The following is an 18,735-nucleotide window of genomic DNA, read 5'->3' on the forward strand; positions in this document are numbered from 1 at the left end:
AGAAGTCTCAAGGAGTGAGATCAGGTGAGTCAGGTGTGTGGGGAAAGAGAAGCATGCTGTTTCTTGCCAAAAATTGGCTCACTGAAAATGGCTCTGTGACATTGCAGGTGCATTGCCCTGGTGGCAAAACCAGTCCCCTGCCTGCCACAAATCAGGCCTTATTTTGTTCACACACTGTTACGCAATCTTTTCAGAGCCTCTAAATAGAAAGCTTGATTAACAGTCTGACCTGGTGGAATGAGCTCCAGATGCACTATCCCCCTCACATCAAAAAATAAATGAGCATCATCTTGATCTTTGATTTCACTTTAAGAGCTTTTTTGGGTCAAGGTGACAATGGTGTCTTCCACTGACTTGATTCATGTTTGCTTTGGGGGTTGTAAGAATAGCACCATGCCTCATCACCAGTAATGACCTTGGAAAAAACGTCTGGGTCACCTTGGAGCTGTTCTTTCAAAGCACGATATGTTTCCACTTGGCATTCTTTTTCTGGTCAGTCAGAAACCAAGGCACAAACTTGGAAGCTACTCTATCATTCCCAAAACGTCCTTTAAAACCCAGTTCCAAGATAGCCCAGATAACTTCCCCATCTTTTGAATGGCCTGTTGTCTATCCTTAAGCACAAGTGCCCAAATTTTGTCAACATTTTTGTCTATTCGGGAAGTTGAAGGACGTTCAGAATGAGGTTTGTCATCAATGAACATTCACCTGTTTTGAAATGAGAAAAGCACTCGTACACTTGAGTTTTTCCCATAGCACTATCCTGGCAAGCTGTGTTCAACATCACAACCGTGTCTATGGCACTCTCCCCGAGGAGAACAAAATTCACCACTGAAGGCTGTTCTCTTAAATTGGCCATCACAAAAAAATAAGGTTTGAGTGAAACTGATTTTACAAAAAAAATTCACTGTGACCAGAGAGAACCTTCCCAGGTGGTGCCACTGGGTGCACTAACTCAGAGCAAGTTGTTCACCTAGTGCAGTGGTTCTCAACCTGTGGGTCACGACCCCATTTGGAGATTGAACAATGCTTTCACAGGGGTCACCTGATTCATAGCAGTAGCAAAATTACAGTTATGAAGTAGCAACAAAAATAATTTTATGGTTTGGGTTCACCACAGCATGAGGAACTGTATTAAAAGGTCATGGAATTAGGAAGGTTGAGAACTACTGACCTAGTGGGAAAATTGCATACCATGAAAGCTCTGCCCAGTAGAGCTTTTTTCTGTTTTGTGGGGGTACCCCCTTGTATTATATCTTGTTTTTACTAGCTACCTTTGAATGTTACATTAAAATTCAGAAGGATTAACATCCTCCTGAAACCAAGCAGATTATGTATAAATAAGTAAACAAATACATTCATAAAAGATGTAATGGTGTTTCCTCTCTCCTTGCTAATTCAGGCTGTAGGCAGAAAACTTGAATCTGGAAACCTTGGCAGGTAGAAGCCTCGGTGAGAGTGATTTTGCATTGATTGTCCGATCAACAATTGCCCTTAGAACACAGTCCTCAGCGTGGCAGGCAAGATTCTCTGTGATCTGGTGCAGTTCACCCTTTGAAACTATTTAACACGGTTTCTTTTCACATACCCGATCATGTGGTCCTGTTGGAAAAGTTCACACCCTGTGTTTCTCATCTCCTGTATGACTCATGCTCCTTTCTTCTACTACAAAGGCCCTTCTTTGAAGCCTCACATACTTGAAATCCATTCATCCTTCCTATTTGGTGCAAATGCTAGCTCCTTCACGAAGCTTTCTCTAGGATCTGGCTCCTCATCCCATTGTTCTCTCTGCTTCATCCTTCCTCACCAGAAACAAAATCTCTTCTCTTTGACTCTTAACACTTCTGCTGGACTCTGGCAGTTTTAATAATTTCAAGTTGCATCATGTTCATCAAGTTGCAGTTGTGAAAAACCAAACAAAACCCAAAGTTACCCCTGAGTTAATTCTGCCTTACGGTGACCCCTTGTGTTCCTGAGTATACCTGTGGTTTATGAGATTTTAAATAGCAGATTTTCAAAAAATGTGACTTTATCACCAAAGTCTAAACTTTCGTAATTAGTCTTTTGATGCCCAAGCATCCACATGCCTAACACATAATAGGAGAGGAACGTGTGTGCAAGAGACTGTTGAGTGGGCTACTTCCTTTTGTCTAGGGAATCTTGGTAAGTCCCATATTTGAGGACAAAGGAACGGTAGTAAGAGGTAAGGTCGTGCAGTGAGATGACAAAGGTAGTTCCATAGTACTACTCAGAGAAATCTATGCAGATATGTCCCCCAGCTACCATAAAGATCACTACGAGATTCTTTAAGGAGAATTTGTGGGACTAGCAAGAACTGTTTTGTTGTGCTTTGTTTTTTTTTCTCCCACTAACAACCCCCCCACCCCCATCAAATGAGGTCTTAAGAATACTCTGGGAGAGATGGGAAGTGGCTTTCAGATGGGAGATTAGCCTCAATTGCTCCCCTATTGCAATCCCAGGGGAGAGTGGACTGCAGTGCTCTGGTGGCATAGTGGTTACCTGTGTTGTTAATTAAGTGCCATTGAGTCAGTTCCAACTCATAATGACGGTGTTAGCAAGGGTTTTTTGTGACAACATAGCATCTGTAAGAAGATGTGGGTAGAGTTTAACCTGTCAATCAGGTCACAGGTTGATAACCTCCTTTGGAGGTACGACCAAGATATATGACCCTCTGGAGGCACCACCTCCCCTCTCTCTGCCTTCACCTTCCTGTTGATAAGCCACACTGAGACCTGTACCAGATCTGTGATGTGGCCACTGCCATACAACTCTGTACCCACTGGCCTGTGATCTTCCTGCATTCTGCACCCTTCCATGTGGCTACGTGAGTTTGAAGAGGGACTTAGGTCTATCAGACTCATGGATTTGAGTTGGACTGGGCTGGGATGTTGTATTTATGCACAATTACTTCTTGATATAAAGCTCTTTCTTATACGTAGGCGAGTGTCTCTGGATTCGTTTCTGTAGTCAAGCCATCCTAGCACAATTACCATGTATAAGAGATGACAATACTGTGAAACTCACTGCTATGGAGTCAATGCCGACTCAGAGTGACCCTATAGGACAAAGTAGAATTGCCCCTTTGAGTTTCTGATGCTTTAGAAAACCATTTCTCCCAGAGTGGCTGGTGGTTTCGAACTTCCAACCTTGCATATCACAGCCCAATGTGAAACCAGTATGCCACCAGGGAACCCTAGAGGAAAATGTAATACTGTGAAAAATATCCATATTACCTAAAGCAATCTATAAAAATAATACAATTCCGATCTAAATTCCAATCTCTTCCAACTCAAAGCGACCCTAAGTACAGAGAACTTTACCGCCATAACTGAAGGAAAGAGGTCTCTATATTTGTTTCTATCCTCTATCAGAAACAGGGGCAAAGAGTAAGTAATTCAAAGAAAGGAATGAAGAGAAAATGACCTTCCACCACTGTTAGAGATAGGTCAGGCCTGAGCTAGCGGGAAGAAAAGAACTTTGAATTGGATTAAAACATTGAATGCTCATTTAGAATAGCTGGATTGTTCCATTTAAGAACGAGATCGTTTAATTCCTGGAAATGACCAGGAAATGATGGGCTTTGGGGTCACCAAGTCTGAGAGAAATGAACTGAGTATGTTTGAAAGCAAAGGGTTTTTAAAAAGGGAGAGAAAAGCTGTTTCCTGATTGCAGCCTGGGCTTCATTGGCCTCTCCCAAGCTCAGCTCACTGATAACAAGTTCAAGCGATGGCCTGTCCTACTCATCCTGCCTGTCCCACTGTGCACACTCAGAGGAGAGGCAGCGTTACCCGAATGACTGAAGGTCAACAGGCTATTGTCATTGGAAAGCACAAAGTGGGCACACAGGGATGCTAATCCCTAGCCAGTGTTATCGAATTCAACATATACAAGCTGAAAATAAGTTGCTTTGGATGACATCGTAATTCCAATGCAAGGCTAGAATCACCCGTGTCTTTGGATTCCTAATCAAATAGTCGACCTGATTACGGTTTCACTGTCTCCAAGGGTAAGCTTGTTATCTCAAGAGGAGAACCAGGTGATACGGAAGGAGATCCCCCAGGTCTTGTGATATGCCGTGTACATGGGCTGGGCTATCCATTTTACAGACACGACTGTTTCTGGCATTTGCACAACAATCCTATGAGCATGTCTCATAGTAAGGAAATGTTTGCTTTACCACTAACTTGCCAGAGCTGTCAGAGTGGTAGAAAAGAACATGTCAGCTTTATTTTATACAACGCCTCTTGGCTAATCTCTTGGAATGTGAACCATGTACATAAGTGAATCATACAAACGGCATGTAAATAGCCAACACGGAAGAAATAGTATGCTGCTGTTGTAGATGTCAAGTTGAGTTCCCGCTCGGCAACCCTGTCGCAGAACGAAGCACTGCCCAGCCCAGCACCATCCTCCTCATTGTGGGCATGTTTGAGCCCATTGTTCCAGCTACTGGGTCGATCCATCTTGTTGAGAGTCTTCTTTTTTTGTGGACTTTTTGCTTTTCCAAGCAAGATGTCCTTCGAGGACTGGCCCCTCCTGATAACATGTTCAAAGCACATGAGATGAAGTCTTCCCATCTAGGTTTCTAAGGATCACTCTTAAGACAATACCACTGATTCAAAATTATCCAGCAATGTAAATCTTAATAAAATGTAGGACAAGATACTTAGATTGGCTATGAAGAAATTGTTCTACCCTAGGAAGCAAAATGGATATTGCCTATATCTCTGACTGATCCAGAGATCTAAATTCAACATAGGGAACGTCATGATAAATTACTTCAATATCAGTTCCATGTTATAAGATGCTACATGAAATTCTCCAGGTTATTCATATCCTGTACTTCGAGATGTTGTATCTGTTATTTTTCATAACATTCCCATCATTGAGCAGAGGAAAGGAGATGATGAGCCATTCCCTTTCTCTGCTCTCTGTTGGGCAGTCACCTTGCTCACAGGTGAAGAGCCACTGTCCTGCCCTGAGTCCCGTGATGGGGATCTTCCATCAGTGTCATCTCAAAGGAGGAAATGAGCAATCGTTGCTGTAAGAGAATTCCGCTGCAGTAAAATGTTAACATTGTTCTCACGTGTCAAAGACCTAGCAAAACTGGTTTCATGTCAATAGGCAGCATAGCTGAAAAATGGAAAACGACCTTTGGGTTTTAAATTCTCCCTTTCTGGATTGCTTGTGTATTTCCTATCTAGCATACACCTATAAGAACTCAAAATATATTGACAATTTTATCAAGCTAAGACCTACCATTGGCAAAAAATCCACACATGATCAGGTTTTAGTCACAAGAGGATATCTTTCTCAGAAAAACTTACTTGTGAGCTCATATAATTTTATCTTGTGTTTCTAGAATTTCATTGGGATCCACAGTCAATGTCCGTGGAAGCAGCCATCAAGAAACTAAAAAAATACACTGCATTGGACACGTGGGCAGCACAAGATCTCTCTAAAGTGTCAGAGAGCAAGGCTGTCACTTTGAGAATCAAAGCAGGCCTGGCCCACGTCATGGTACTTTCAATCACGCGTATGCATGTGCCAGTTGGACAGTGAGTAAGCAAGACCTGAGAAGAATCAACGCATTTGAATTACGGTCCTGGAGAAGAATGTTGACAGACTGCGAGAAGAACAAACAGATCGTTCTTGGAAGAATTATAGCCAGAAGCAAGTGGATGGTGCGTCTTGGTCTTGTGTCCTTCAGATATGCTACAGAAGAGATCAGTCACAAGTCATCACCATCCTTAGAAGGACAGAGGAAGGCTGGTAAGGGGACACACTGGCACAGTGATTGCAACAACAAGCTCAAATGTAACAACCATAATGAGGGTGGGCCGGGACCGGGCGGTGCTTCATTCTGGTGTGCAGAGGGTTGCTCTGAGTTGTCCATAGCACCTAACAACAACAACAGCAGCAGCAAGTTCATGGGTAGGTACAAATCGCAATTTACTTTGCTAAAGAGCTTACTTGTTAAGCAGACCATCAACGTAATGGCTACATCTTGCATGAGGTATTGGTAATTTCCAAAGAGCTGTAGTTGCTGAAAAGAAAAGAAAACAAAAGTGAATAGAAGTGTGGTTTCTGCCATGCTAGAAGTTCCAGTATTTTAACGTTTATTTGTTTGTTTGTAGTCCTCAGGAAACAACGGTTGTTTTTCTCTCTCCTCTTTATGAAGAAAAAAATCCAGCACCTTACAAAAGATCACTAGCAATTCATTATATGGAATGAAATCAGATCGGATGTTCCCATTGTTTATCTTACTTTCACTCCAGCATGGAGAGTCTGCTGGGAAGGCCTCCCTGTTGGCACAGTAATTCCAGCAGCTGCAGTCTTGGCCTCGACAGCTGAATTCTTAACCTAAGATGTCAAAGTCTGACAGCTCTCGGGGGACTTCATTTAGAATTTGATGTCAGTCCTCAAATTCAACAGATGCTGCTCTCTGTCCTCACCTGTGGGCTCGTTCGATTCACTTCAAAGCCCATCCAGCCTCACAAATGGAAGGAGAGCCCTCAGTGTAAGAGACTTCCAACTGGCACATCCGACTTTCAGGTGTATGGAGACAGAGGCTTGGTTTAAGTTCACATTCGTGGAGTTGAAATATTTGCATGTTAACGTCACACTGTTAACTCTTTGGGAAATTGCCTTGAAATACCTTTTGTTGTCAGGTCCATGTAGCTGCGTGATGACTAAAGACTAAACACTTAATGATACTCTGGTTGTAAGCACACTACAAACCATGTTTTTTGCATAAAAAATATATTACTGGATAGACTCAAGGCCAAGAAAGTGCTGGGTAGAGTCCTTAGGGGGCACAGTCACCGAAGTCTAGGTCATAAGAGTGAATCACTTCAAATTCGATGATGGTTCCAGCAGCATCTACGGTGAAAGTCTGCTTTCACTTTATTGAGAGGTCACAAATGGTCCCACAGTGCTCCTGACATTCGACAATTCTTCCTGCCCCTGTACCTTTATTTCTTGTGTCCATTTCTCGCGGGGGAAGTAAACGTCTAGATACATTTGTAGGATGAGATGGCGCAAGAAGTTTTCAGAGGCAGCTTTAGCTTTCAGTGTAGGCATGACTCTCAGTCAACCCAACTTCTGATTGGTGGGTAAAAGCATGGCCAAGGGCAAGGAAGACCTAACTTGTCCATATGCTTATTGATGGAGGCAAAATTGAGCCATTTAGCCAAACTCCCAATTCCATTCTTATTTCACACCATTAGCCGTCACCTTATCCCTCAGCATGAGATTCTTGTAGGCAGTAGAGCCCACCAGAAACCCTGTGGTTCTTTCATTCACTCTCCTACCTGCCAGGAAAGCAAATCCATTTCCTTCCTGAGTGAGGTGTTCCCTGAGTTTGTTGGATCCATTTGTTGTAGAGCAAGTTGTTGCTGATGAATGAAGATGACTTTGAACCTATATGCATTTCTTCCACATGGACAAGCAGTTCTTAAATGACTGCTTTTTATTGTTATTTAGTTTTACGACATTTTAAGTCTTTTTTATTTTTAAGAATTGCTAGTCTTTACTAATGACATCTAAGTTTTAAGTTCCTGTAGGTTCAGAGATAAAATTCCGTGTGTGTGTGGTTTTCTGATTTATTTATTACTTTCTAGGTTTTGAAAATCAACTTCAACAATTTTTCTTCCTTTTCATTTCTCCTTGAATTATTTTTGGCCAAAAATGATCCCACAGTCAGAGACAGATTCATTTCCTGATGAGCTATATTTAGGTTACTCTGAAACCTTCTTTATTCTCTAATTGAAGAAATAGGAGCTTGGAGAGGTTAAGTGTCTCAGCTTATCGGCTGAAAAGCAGTGCTGTTAGAAAGCCGATCCACATCTATTTAATCCTATCACTATGTTTTCAACACAGGTATGCCAGGTCCCTAACTTTGAAGATGCATAATTTGAAAAATGATATTTATTTATAAAACATTAAAGTATTTGGTAGTGTCCGTACTCCAAAGAATAAACTGGTAATATAACTGCAACTAGAAATAGAAAAAGACTATTTTTGTTCATACCGAGTAGAGGAGTGATGTACCAATAAACTGGATCATGCCATACATGGTCAAGTACTTAAACACCCCAAAGGATGAAACCAAAGCAGCTCGGCCTTCTCTGTTTAAGAAAAAGAAAGACATGCTTAATAAAAACAAGTAAGTCCACTTATCCAACTTTGTAAATATTTCAACAGAAATTTGATTTTAATAGCCTCGTGATACTTATTTACTTAATTGTTTATTTATACGCTCTTTAATTATAAATGGAGCCATTCATTAATTTATTTATTTTCTTTTTCAATAACCCTCTTACTCACTGATTCATTCACTCCTTGAGGCTATTCAGAGTCAAATAGGTTATAAAATGAAGCAGGCACAGTATTTATTTCAACAACCTTCCAGTGAAGAAGATTACACATGTATATAATCAACACCACACAGTGTTAGGGTCAGGGTTTACTTGATTGTAATTCATTTCATTCTAACAGATTAAATAATTCTCAGGAGGACTTGGGGATTATACTGTGGGGTGTTTTAGAGGTCCTACGAGATGTAATAGGCTGAAAGTTGGCTGCTAACCTCAAGATCAGCAGTTTGAAACCACCAGGGACTACAAAGGAGAAAGACGAGGCTCTCTATGCCCATAAAGATTTATGGTCTTGGAAACCCACAGGGGCAGTTCCACTCTTTTCTATGGGGTGACTGAAAGTCAGAATCAACTCAATGGCCGTGAGAGAAACAGAAACCTAAAGTAAAGGACAGATATTCTCACTTTTTAAGAAATTTGAATAACGCTTGAGAGGAAATGGAATTGGTGGGTTTCCATCTTCCAGAGGAATCCAAGATAACAATCTGAACTGGAGCTAACATGGGAATCCCTGTATAGAAATTCCACTTGAGGCCATTTTCTTCCATTTCTTGCTAGGGTGGAAGACTTGGACAGGCCAAAGAACACGATGAGAGGCCAAGCGTGCAGTGAAGGAGTAGGAACTCGGCAAAAAAAATGCTCCTTGCAGCCTCTGTTGTCCAGGCAGAAGCTAATGCACAGGGGAGCCAGGCCTCATCTTCCTGCCCAGTCCCCATGACCTGAACACCTGCTTTCCTCAAAGACTCTGTTGACATCAGTCTTTTTAAAAAAATCATTTTATTGGGGGCTCGTACAATTCTTATCACTATCCATACATCCGTCCATTGTGTCAAGCACATTTGTACATTTGTTGCCATCATCATTCTCAAAACATTGGCCTTCCACTTGAGCCCTTAATAACAGCTCTTCATTTCCCCCCTCCCTCCCCACTCCCCCCTACCTCAGGAACCCTTCATCATTCATAAATTATTATTTTGTCATATGTTACACTGTCTGACATCTCCCCTTCCCCTCTTCTCTGCTGTCCATTCCTCAGGGAGGAGGTTATATGTAGATTCTTGTAATCAGTTCCCCCTTTCCACCCCACCTTCCCGCCACCCTCCAGGTATCGCCACTCTCATCAATGGTCCTGAAGGGATCAACTGTCCTAGATTCCCTGTGTTTCCAGTTCCTATCTGTACTAATGTACATCCTCTGGTCTAGCCAGATTTGTAAGGTAGAATTGGGATCATGATATTCGGGGGTGAGGGGTGGAAGCATTTAAGAACTAGAGGAAGGTTATATGTTTCATCGTTGCTACCCTGCACCCTGACTGGCTCATCTCCTCCCCACAACCCTTCAGTAAGAGGGTGCCTGGTTGGCTGCCGATGGACTTTGACTCTCCACTCTGTACTCACCCACCTTTACAATGATATGAGTTTTTGTTCCTTGATGCTTGATACCCATCAGTCTGTCTTTGGAGCCATACAAGGAAGCAGTAGCTTATTAAGGGGGCAAGGGGGCATGACTTACTTTATGAGATGAGGCACACACTCGATGTTGGCTGTTTTGGAGGTGAACGGTGAGGCCACAGACGCCTCCTGCTCTGACAGTGAGATGCCTGCATGAGCCATTTTCAGAGCCTGGAATGACAAACCCATGTTCTCCCCTTGACGCTTCAGGCTAGGCTCAAACTAGTCAAACGCTACGAGGCGAGTCTTCATGCTACTGAGTTATAGAGCCCTGCTCTCTTTCACCCCCAGACCTGTTTCTGCTGTCTTTCAGAACAATTCTCTGTCCACAAAGGCCTTCATCGACAAAGTCATCAACTAAGGAAGCACCAAGATCCAGAAGCAAAAGAGTAGTGTGTGCATGAACCCACGTTGTTAGTGGGATGTGATGAAAGGATTAGACTCATTCAAGAAGTATATTAGAAAGAAAAAAAGACAGAATGTGGGTGGACTTTGCTGGGGGGTGGGGCATCACTGACACACTTCTTAGCAGTGCATCTTTGTGAACAATGGGGGCAGGTCTCTGCTCCTAGGACTGCCCAGCAGCGAGCCCAGTGGGGTAGAGCATGGACAGTATCTCCACTGAGACAGGGACCAGATGACGCACAGATTCATTCAGGCTGTGCGTTGCCTGGTGAAATTGGTGCCTAATTTATTTCTCATCAAGGCTGAGGACTATCCAGAGAATGCAGCTAGCCAGCAGGGGTCAACAGAGGAGGTCAGCAAGCTTTTGATTCTGTAAGAACTGTGCGAGTATAAAATAAGAATTTGCATTTTTAGAGTTCTGAAAAAATGACAAAGAACCTAGCATCATGACTGGTTTGTACTAGATTTGTGCTCAGAAAATAGGCAATTATTTACTTATTTCTTCCTTAGGGTTTTGCATATCTATTGTATAATTTAGGTCTGCTCTAGGTAGGGTTACTTTTATACATGATTCTGCCCCTCACCAGGCAGTGAGTTTTTGGACACAAACTTTTTGACGTCTGATCTACTTATTATCTTCTAAACCGCATGTAATTAAAGGGAACAGTGTCCCTTCCAGATATTAAAGGATGGACTAATGACTAGATTCTTCTCGTGATGCATAAGGCAGGAAAGTCACTAATAACTCTCAAGTCTGAATATGGCTTTTCATGGAATTTTAGAGACACAGACAAAGGAGTAAAACAAATACCTAGTTCGTCGACACCGTGTTTGCTTTATTAGTACAAAGCAACTCTCGTCACTTCTTGTCCCACAAAGTAGGTCCGAAAACATGCTTTTTAGCTGCACAATCCTCAAAATTGACTATGGATTCAGATTTTAAAATTTAAATTATACACCAGGCACTTGCCTTTTGTGCCAATTCCAAATTTGTTGCCATGGAGCCAAGTCATAGCAACCCTAGAGAACAGGGTCGAACTTAGTTGTGAGTTTCTGACACTGGGAGTGTTTATGAGAGTAGAAATTTCATCTTTCTACTACCAGAGCAGCTCTAGTTTTGAACTGCTGACCTCAGGGTAGCAGTCCCACTCATAACCCACTATGCCACTGGAGATGCACTTCATTCTAGTACACAGGAGAAGTAATTTTTTGAGAGTTCATCAATTTTAAACCTAGCTATATATGCTTAGACATTAGGTTTTGTTATAGCCCATAAAAACCCAATACACTAGTCCAGGATTCTATTGGGTGTGAGAATTTGGGAGCAAGGTCAACTTTTAAAAACTAACACTGGGCTGGAGAGTTGTTAGGAATATGCATGATGTACACATCATCTGACAGGTTTAATCATCAAATTCAATTTTCCCTTCACTAAAACTTTACCAGCGGTGTAACCTCAGGCACACAGAAACCTACTTCCTTGAGACTTCTGGATAACCTGAGAAATGTACACCAGCCCGTCTCCTAAGGGTTCTGTGGTTCTGAAATACAGAAGTCTAAGCAACCCTGTCTTTATCATTCTAAGAGGGCCAAGAAAACAGCTGAAGTCACTGGCCTCACCTTCCTCCTCTCCATGGCAGCCCCCGCTCAGGTGGAGGTGCATACCAGCAGCACCTCGAGCAAGAGACGGCCGGGAGAAGGGTGAAGAGACAGACCCCAGGGACTGCCATGCTCAAGAGGGAGGATAGTGAGCTGCCTGCAATATTAGCAAGAGTCGTTTCTACTCACCCCACAGTCATTAGCTCCATCTCCACACATGCCCACGTAATAACTGGAGGGGAAAGGAGAAGACAAATTAACCACTTATCGCCCCACTTGAGTAATTTTCATCATAACTAACTGACTCTGTGTGCGTGTGTGTGTGTGTGTGTGTGTGTGTGTGTCCTCTTGAACACATGAGGTCAGGCTGGAGGGAAATGACTTCAGGAAGGGAGTCGGATTCCCAGAGATATTAGGTCATGACAGCATATTATTTAGCTCAATTATATTGCAATGATAGTGATACCATCAAGCCCATCCACGGAGATGGTGGTGACACTTCAAAAGAAGCCAGGTCTGGCTGCATGACCAAGGCGGAGCTGACTGCTTTCAGGTGTCCTCAGCGCACTCCCTCCCATAGGTTTGGGTCCAAAATTGGAACCTAATCCAACTATTGCTCAGAGTTTGGAGTCCAGACATGAGAACGAGAGACCGTGGGATGGTTTAACAAGCATAACCAGATACACACACGCATGTTTTTCACACACCTGGGAGTGGGAAATTATGTTATGCCACTTGGATGGGAAAACACAGTGATGTAAATAGAAAATAAAATCTAAAGATGCAAGACGTACTCTGCTTTGTCCATTGCAGACATCGATTAAAAACAGACTCAGGTGCAATTTTCCAAAACACATAAAACAGCAAAATCAATCAAGGGAAATGGGTAAAGTTCTAGTAGGTTTTATCATCAGTTGACACATAAGACATACTGTGCTTTCTCTAGGTCAAAAATAGTCAACTGTAGACAAAGTCCTATGTACCTAGTATTCAGTCATTATTGATAAATAAACCTGATGCTGTCCAGTCAATTCTGCCTCGGGGTGACATGATGCCATGCATGCAGCAGAACTGTGCTAGGGTTTTCAATTACTAATCGGGGGCAGGGGCAATAAATGGCTTTCTGTCAAGGTGTCTCCGGTTAGATTTGAACCGCCAACCTTTCAGTTAGCAGTTGAGTTTGTTCATCTTTGCACAGCTTGGGGACTCTATTATATGTGACTGTCTATAAAAATTGACATGTGTACCCATACAGTGGAGTACATTACTGTTGAAAAGGGGCTTACTGTCTCCAGGCTGCCTGCATATATCTGACCTCTATATCACACATTAGATCATAGATCTTCTGATGTCCCGTGAATTCAGAAAGAGAGTTTAGACAACCTTATGCATGTTGCCCAGGACAGAAGGATAAGGATAAGGAGGACATTGTCTGAGAAGACAGCACCCTCTAAGGCAACGTGTGTCTTCCTGAATCGTTCCCCTTGAGAAAACGGAGGTTTTCAAGATTAAGCATTCGAGTTGGCAAAATACCTCAGGGGTATCAGAAGAGTAAAACTATTTCCTACAGCCAATATCATGTAAGTACCATGTGAGGAAAGTAGCCATTTTTTGACACCGATTATCCACCTGGCCTGAAGGCATTGTGGATATTAATAGGTAGCTTTAGAAACTTCTCTGAGAATATTTGGGCAACAAAAATAGTGGTGCAAGGCAACCTCCTTGTGCAAAGTGCTACTTCTCAGCAATGACCTAAAGTTTCACTGTTCTCCGTTTCAGAAGACTGCAGCCTCGGAAACGTGCCGTCTCCAGCCAGGAATAGTGACGTCTGCATCCAGAAGAACCATTTCACTCCAGTGCCCCTTGGCCCTCTGTATGTGGGCAGCCGATAGAAGAGGCTTTTCTTTGCCTCTGACCTTTGTACCCAACCTCTCCCAGCGCCAGTAGTGAAAATGCTGTTCCACTGATTTCCATTTCCAAGAGGACATGTTACCTTCCAAAGATCCTGCCTCAAAGAATTCCAGTGACAATCTATAGGGATGCCCATGTCTTCTCACGTCGGAACCAAACACGTAACTCATTGGCTCTATTGATTTTCAGGGGATTTTGTTCTACGTGCCATGGAGAGAATGCCCGCAGTGTAGACCGATTCTCCCACATGTCCTATCGGTCATTGCTTCCTAGCATTTACACCCGTTACCATTGACTCAATTCCAACTCATCATGATCCTGCACGGCACAGAGCAGAAGTTTCTTTTGGGGTCTCCAAGACTCAATCTTTATGGGAGCAGGAGGCCTCATTTCATTCCCAGGGAGCGGCTCGTGCTATCCAACTCCTGACCTTGTGGTGAGCAGCTCCAAGCAGAACCCACTTTGCCCCCAAGGTGCCCCTGATATTCATACTTTTGTATAATCTGTTTTCCTGACTACGGGCAGAGGGTCTGAGAGATGCGAACGGGTTTGGGTCTGAATGTTGGTGGTTCAAATCAACACAGCAGCATTGTGGCATGCAGGCCTGAGAAGCTGCTTCTAGAAAGATTACCTGCAAACATTTCCTCGCAGGCAGGTCTGCACCTGAGCACATCTGGTTCTTGTGAAGCAGACACAGTGCGATGGCAACAGATTGTTGCTTTTTGTATTGTTTTGAATCTGAATGTGGCTGAGACATAATGACACTCTTGCAATGGGCGGGGGTTAGGGAACAAAAGGACGCCCCCTTTGCAGTTTGATTATAAAAATCTGTAACACCCATTTTGCTCTCTGACTTTTCTTTTGGGCTCCTTCTTCTGGGAGCCAGCTGCAACCTGACGGGCTTTCTTCTGACGTGGCCCTTAGAGCTTAGCACTGAGAATGACTTAGACTGGATGCCAGCAAAGATTCCAGGTCTTTGAGTCAACAGCCACCAGGAACCAAAGCCTGCCAAAAACAGGGGAGTCAGGGTGCTAACATAGTCTTTCCTGGTGAGATGCTGACATGAGGCACATGGCTGTCTCCCTGAGGACAGCCTTGAGGGACAGTTGGTCTCAGAGCGCTCAGACACAGTGAACTTAACTGCTGGCTGTTCAGCCACCGAGAATGGGTATGGTTTGTTTTGCTGCAGTGGATAACTAATACACTCTCTTTCATACAACGAGACCTACTTTAATTTCTGAAATTCTTCAACGAGGCTTGATTTCTGCCCAGGAGACATTCTTGCAAAAATGGTTCCATTCACCAGAATCTAGAGAGAGAAATACCAGTGCAATAACATCAGGAAGATCACAGTTTAAGTAAAAGAACAGCAGTGAAAAATCCCCCCTGGTGACGGCTGTGATACAGCATTGGGTGGTTTATCTGTAGGTCAAGTGTCGGGAAGACAAGGATTTAACGGTTTATTATTTAACTTTCACTTGAAGTCCTCCGTCACGACTCCATTACTTACATCTATACCAAGTATCCAAGCTGGGGTAGCCTCTAATTACCAATCACCATAATAAAAGGCAGCAAGACATACGGAATAAAAATACCCAGAGAAACACAGGGCGTTCACTAAACGCTGGCTGTGTAAGGGCAGAGACGTGCTGTGTAAGGCAGCACGTTGAGACAAGCGTCTCTTCCTGGCTGCCTCCAGTAGCTGTGCCAATGTTGAGCCAGGTGCTTAATCTCTGGGAATGTCAGCCTTCCCAGTCTCTACAATGAGGGCGGGCCTCAGAGCTGCCTGCTCGAAGCCTCTGGGTCCTAGAGTCTACGATCCTTGATTTGCAAGGCAGCAAAATGTTCAAGATACTGTTACAAGCTCGTTGCTCCCCTCGGTTGGGGCTCCATGGATCTTCTCCACTCTGACAGCACCCCCCGTGACACCACTATTTTAGAAGAGGACACAGAGGACAAGATAACAAACGATTTTGAAAATAAACCCTGGAGCCCTTGTTTCGTCCGCCTGTAATTTAAGAATTCCGACAGGGAGTCTGACATGAATTGGTAGCTTCCAGAGAGAAGCTGACTCACAGCAGGCAGCGGATTTGGAGTGATCTGCAGGCTCTCTCTCCTTGGCGGGGAAGGGATGAAGGATGGAGGCCCTGACTGGGCTGAAAGGGAGAAGACGAGGCCATGGTGCAGGAGGTGCACCAGGTTGGCCAGGGTGCTTCTGACGAAGCAGTGCCCCCTGGGACGGGGCTTCTTGTCTACATCAAAGACAGATCCACTGATCACTCCTCCCCTCCCCTTGTTGGGCTCACGAATTGGAGGGGCAAATCAAAACACTTCATTTCTCCAGAACTTACTTTTGGTAGCAAGGTGTAGAAATGCTGAACTAACACTTGGTAGGATTTCCCACTCATCGCAAAATGGTAACCGCTCCCTCCTGCCCCGTCAGGTGCTGAGCAGTTGCCAATGTCAATGTAGCTTTCCTAGGATCAGAAGGGTGTTATTTCCACATGGGTGCTTAATGCATATTTCTGCTGTCCTAGGTTTCACAGAAGAAAGAGCAACCGTGTTACATAACTGTGCAAAGACCAGCCAATACAGACTCACTGTTTCATTTGTTCATGGAACTTTGGCTCACATAAGGAAGACACTAAAAATTCATTCCCCTTCCCCCAGGATAGGATAATATAATGCTTTTGACACTGCTGTGTTCTGAACCCTATGATGAGAGGTGATACACGTGGCAAGCTGTGGTGGTGTAGTGGACAGTTGACCACAAGGCCAGCAGTTTGAAACCACCAGGAGAAAGAGGAGGATTTCTATTCCCTTGAAGAACAGAGGCAGAACGGACAGTGAGTTTAGTTTGGTTGTTGGAAGTCAACTCAAGAGAAAATTCTACGGTCCCATCAGTGACTCCAGGGAAGATCGGGAACTGGTTTTACTTCTTCTCACACACATGTCCATTTCCTAAGACCTCCTACCAGTCATCCACAGATCCGCACAAATGGCTGTTACGTGAGGTAGACCTAGCTTTATTTTGGGCCACATTCACGTTTCCATCTCCTTGCTCCTTCGCTCGTCCACTCCAAGAGAGCTCGCACTCTCCCTTGGTTCCCGGGTCCTCTTCCACTCCTTACGCCCCCTTTTGCCAGCACTATTCCTTTCCGGAAGCCGTTTCCCCACCATCCTGCACTTGCCAGTGTGTCCTCTCGCCAGGCTCCCAGCTGCGGGGAGGGAGAAAGCCCTGAGGAATGTGTTCGCTCCACTATGGCAGTAGCTGACATGGCTTTTCCAGGCACCACCTCTCAGAGGCCTCTATATTTGTTAGGGTCTCTGAATTCAACTAATACAGAAGCTGAGATATTTGTATTCCTTAGAAAAACCACTCTTATGGTACACCTGGTCTTAGCAAGGAGAAACATTTTGATGCGATAAATGAAGGAGCAAGTTAGGACATCCCTCCTACTCTCCCTACGCAATTCCAGAAAAACCAAAAAGCCAAACTCACTGCCATCGAAGTCTGACTCATAGCAAATTGACAGGTGAAGGCCAAACTGCCCCTGTGGGCTTCCTAGATGGAAACTCTTTTCAGGAGTAGAAAGCTTTGCCTTTCTCCCATGGAGTGGCTGGTGGTTTCAAACCGCTGACCTTGTAGTTAGCAGCCCAATGTATAACCATTAAGCCACCAGGACCACCCCCCAGTTACAAAGAAACCAGAAAAAGACGTACTCTAACGCAGTGCTTCTCAACTTTCCTCGTGACTCGACCCTTCCATAAAGTTCCTCATATTCTGGTGACCCCCCCAACCATAAAGTCATTTTTGTTGTTACTTCATAACTATACTTTTGCTGCTGTTATGAATCGGGCGACCCCTGTGAAAGGGTTGTTCTACCACCCAAAGGGGTTGCAACCCACAGGTTGAGAACCACTGGGCTAAAGCATTCCATGTGGTGAGATGAGGGCAGGGATTCCTTTGCTTTTACCAGCAAGGGAGGGGAGGGGAGGCCAGAGAGGAAGACCGAGACCTGAGATGATGATGATTCTCCCAGTGGCCAATAAACTTCAATAAAGGTATGAACGCGTATATGGTTATATAAGTCTACCATTTGTGAATTGAAGGAAAGAGCTCAGTTTCATGGGGCAGCAACATGAAGGCAACTTCTACCGTTGCAGAGACAAGTGCGTCTGTAAGGAAGGAAGGACCAGAGAGATGCTGGAAATAGAGAGGATGAGTATGTTTCAGGAGATATGCTTTGGAAGAATAAGCCAAGCCACCTTTTCTTACGGCAGGGCCAAGGTCATTCAGTACAGTTGTGTCGTTTGTGTAATGCACACAAACACAGGGCTGCCAGACAGCCAACTCTCCACTTAGTCCGAAGTGCTGCTGGTCAGCTTGAAGGAAGGGACACAATGTGAAGTTCACACCAAGGCAGCTTGAATGCTAGCTGGGGTGGTAGTGCATCAAGAGCTGTCCTGTCTCAAGGGCACAGCAAGTTTGTTTTCTGAAATGCCTTGAAACCCATGGTTCAAGGGCAACCTAATCACCCTTCGATTTGAGTGGAATGAATCAGACCCGAGTGTGATTTTCTGGCTCTGAATCCCTCCAGCTTTGTTTCTTAGACAAGCCCAATTTCTCTGAGCCTCCCTTTTCTCATTTGTAAAACGAAGAGTCTGTCCGAAAGCATCGGGTTTCTTACCCATGTCTGCACATTGGAATCACAGGAGAAGTGACTGGTGCTAGACCACCTCCCACCCTGAGATGTTGATGGCAACAGTCTGGGCCCGGAGAGTCTTACACATCCCCCTGATGATTTTAGCATGCACACTGGATGAGACATGCTGGTGAAACTAGTTTGCAGGGACAACTCCGGACAGATGTGAGGATGGGCAAGATGCTTCTTGTGGTTATGTGAAGGGCCGAGAGGAGGCTGTGTTCCTCCAGCCCAGGTCCACAGTGGGGGCTCTCTAACATGCTC

At 44.1% G+C, this 18,735-nt stretch overlaps 1 protein-coding gene across 1 annotated transcript in view; it reads right to left on the reverse strand.

The window, feature by feature from the left end:
* Window positions 1–18,735, reverse strand: part of ATP13A5 (ATPase 13A5) — a 114,979-nt gene that overhangs the window by 24,986 nt on the left and 71,258 nt on the right. Inside the window, exons 20-25 of the mRNA XM_075555886.1 lie at window positions 16,117–16,242; window positions 14,995–15,074; window positions 12,044–12,086; window positions 9,912–10,021; window positions 8,054–8,150; window positions 5,995–6,067 (exon numbers count right to left, since the gene is read on the reverse strand). Of these exons, the coding sequence (XP_075412001.1) occupies window positions 5,995–6,067; window positions 8,054–8,150; window positions 9,912–10,021; window positions 12,044–12,086; window positions 14,995–15,074; window positions 16,117–16,242 (529 nt within the window). The remainder of the gene's footprint in view (window positions 1–5,994; window positions 6,068–8,053; window positions 8,151–9,911; window positions 10,022–12,043; window positions 12,087–14,994; window positions 15,075–16,116; window positions 16,243–18,735) is intronic.

This window comes from Tenrec ecaudatus, chromosome 8 (assembly GCF_050624435.1).
Source record: "Tenrec ecaudatus isolate mTenEca1 chromosome 8, mTenEca1.hap1, whole genome shotgun sequence".
NCBI lineage: Eukaryota > Metazoa > Chordata > Mammalia > Afrosoricida > Tenrecidae > Tenrec > Tenrec ecaudatus.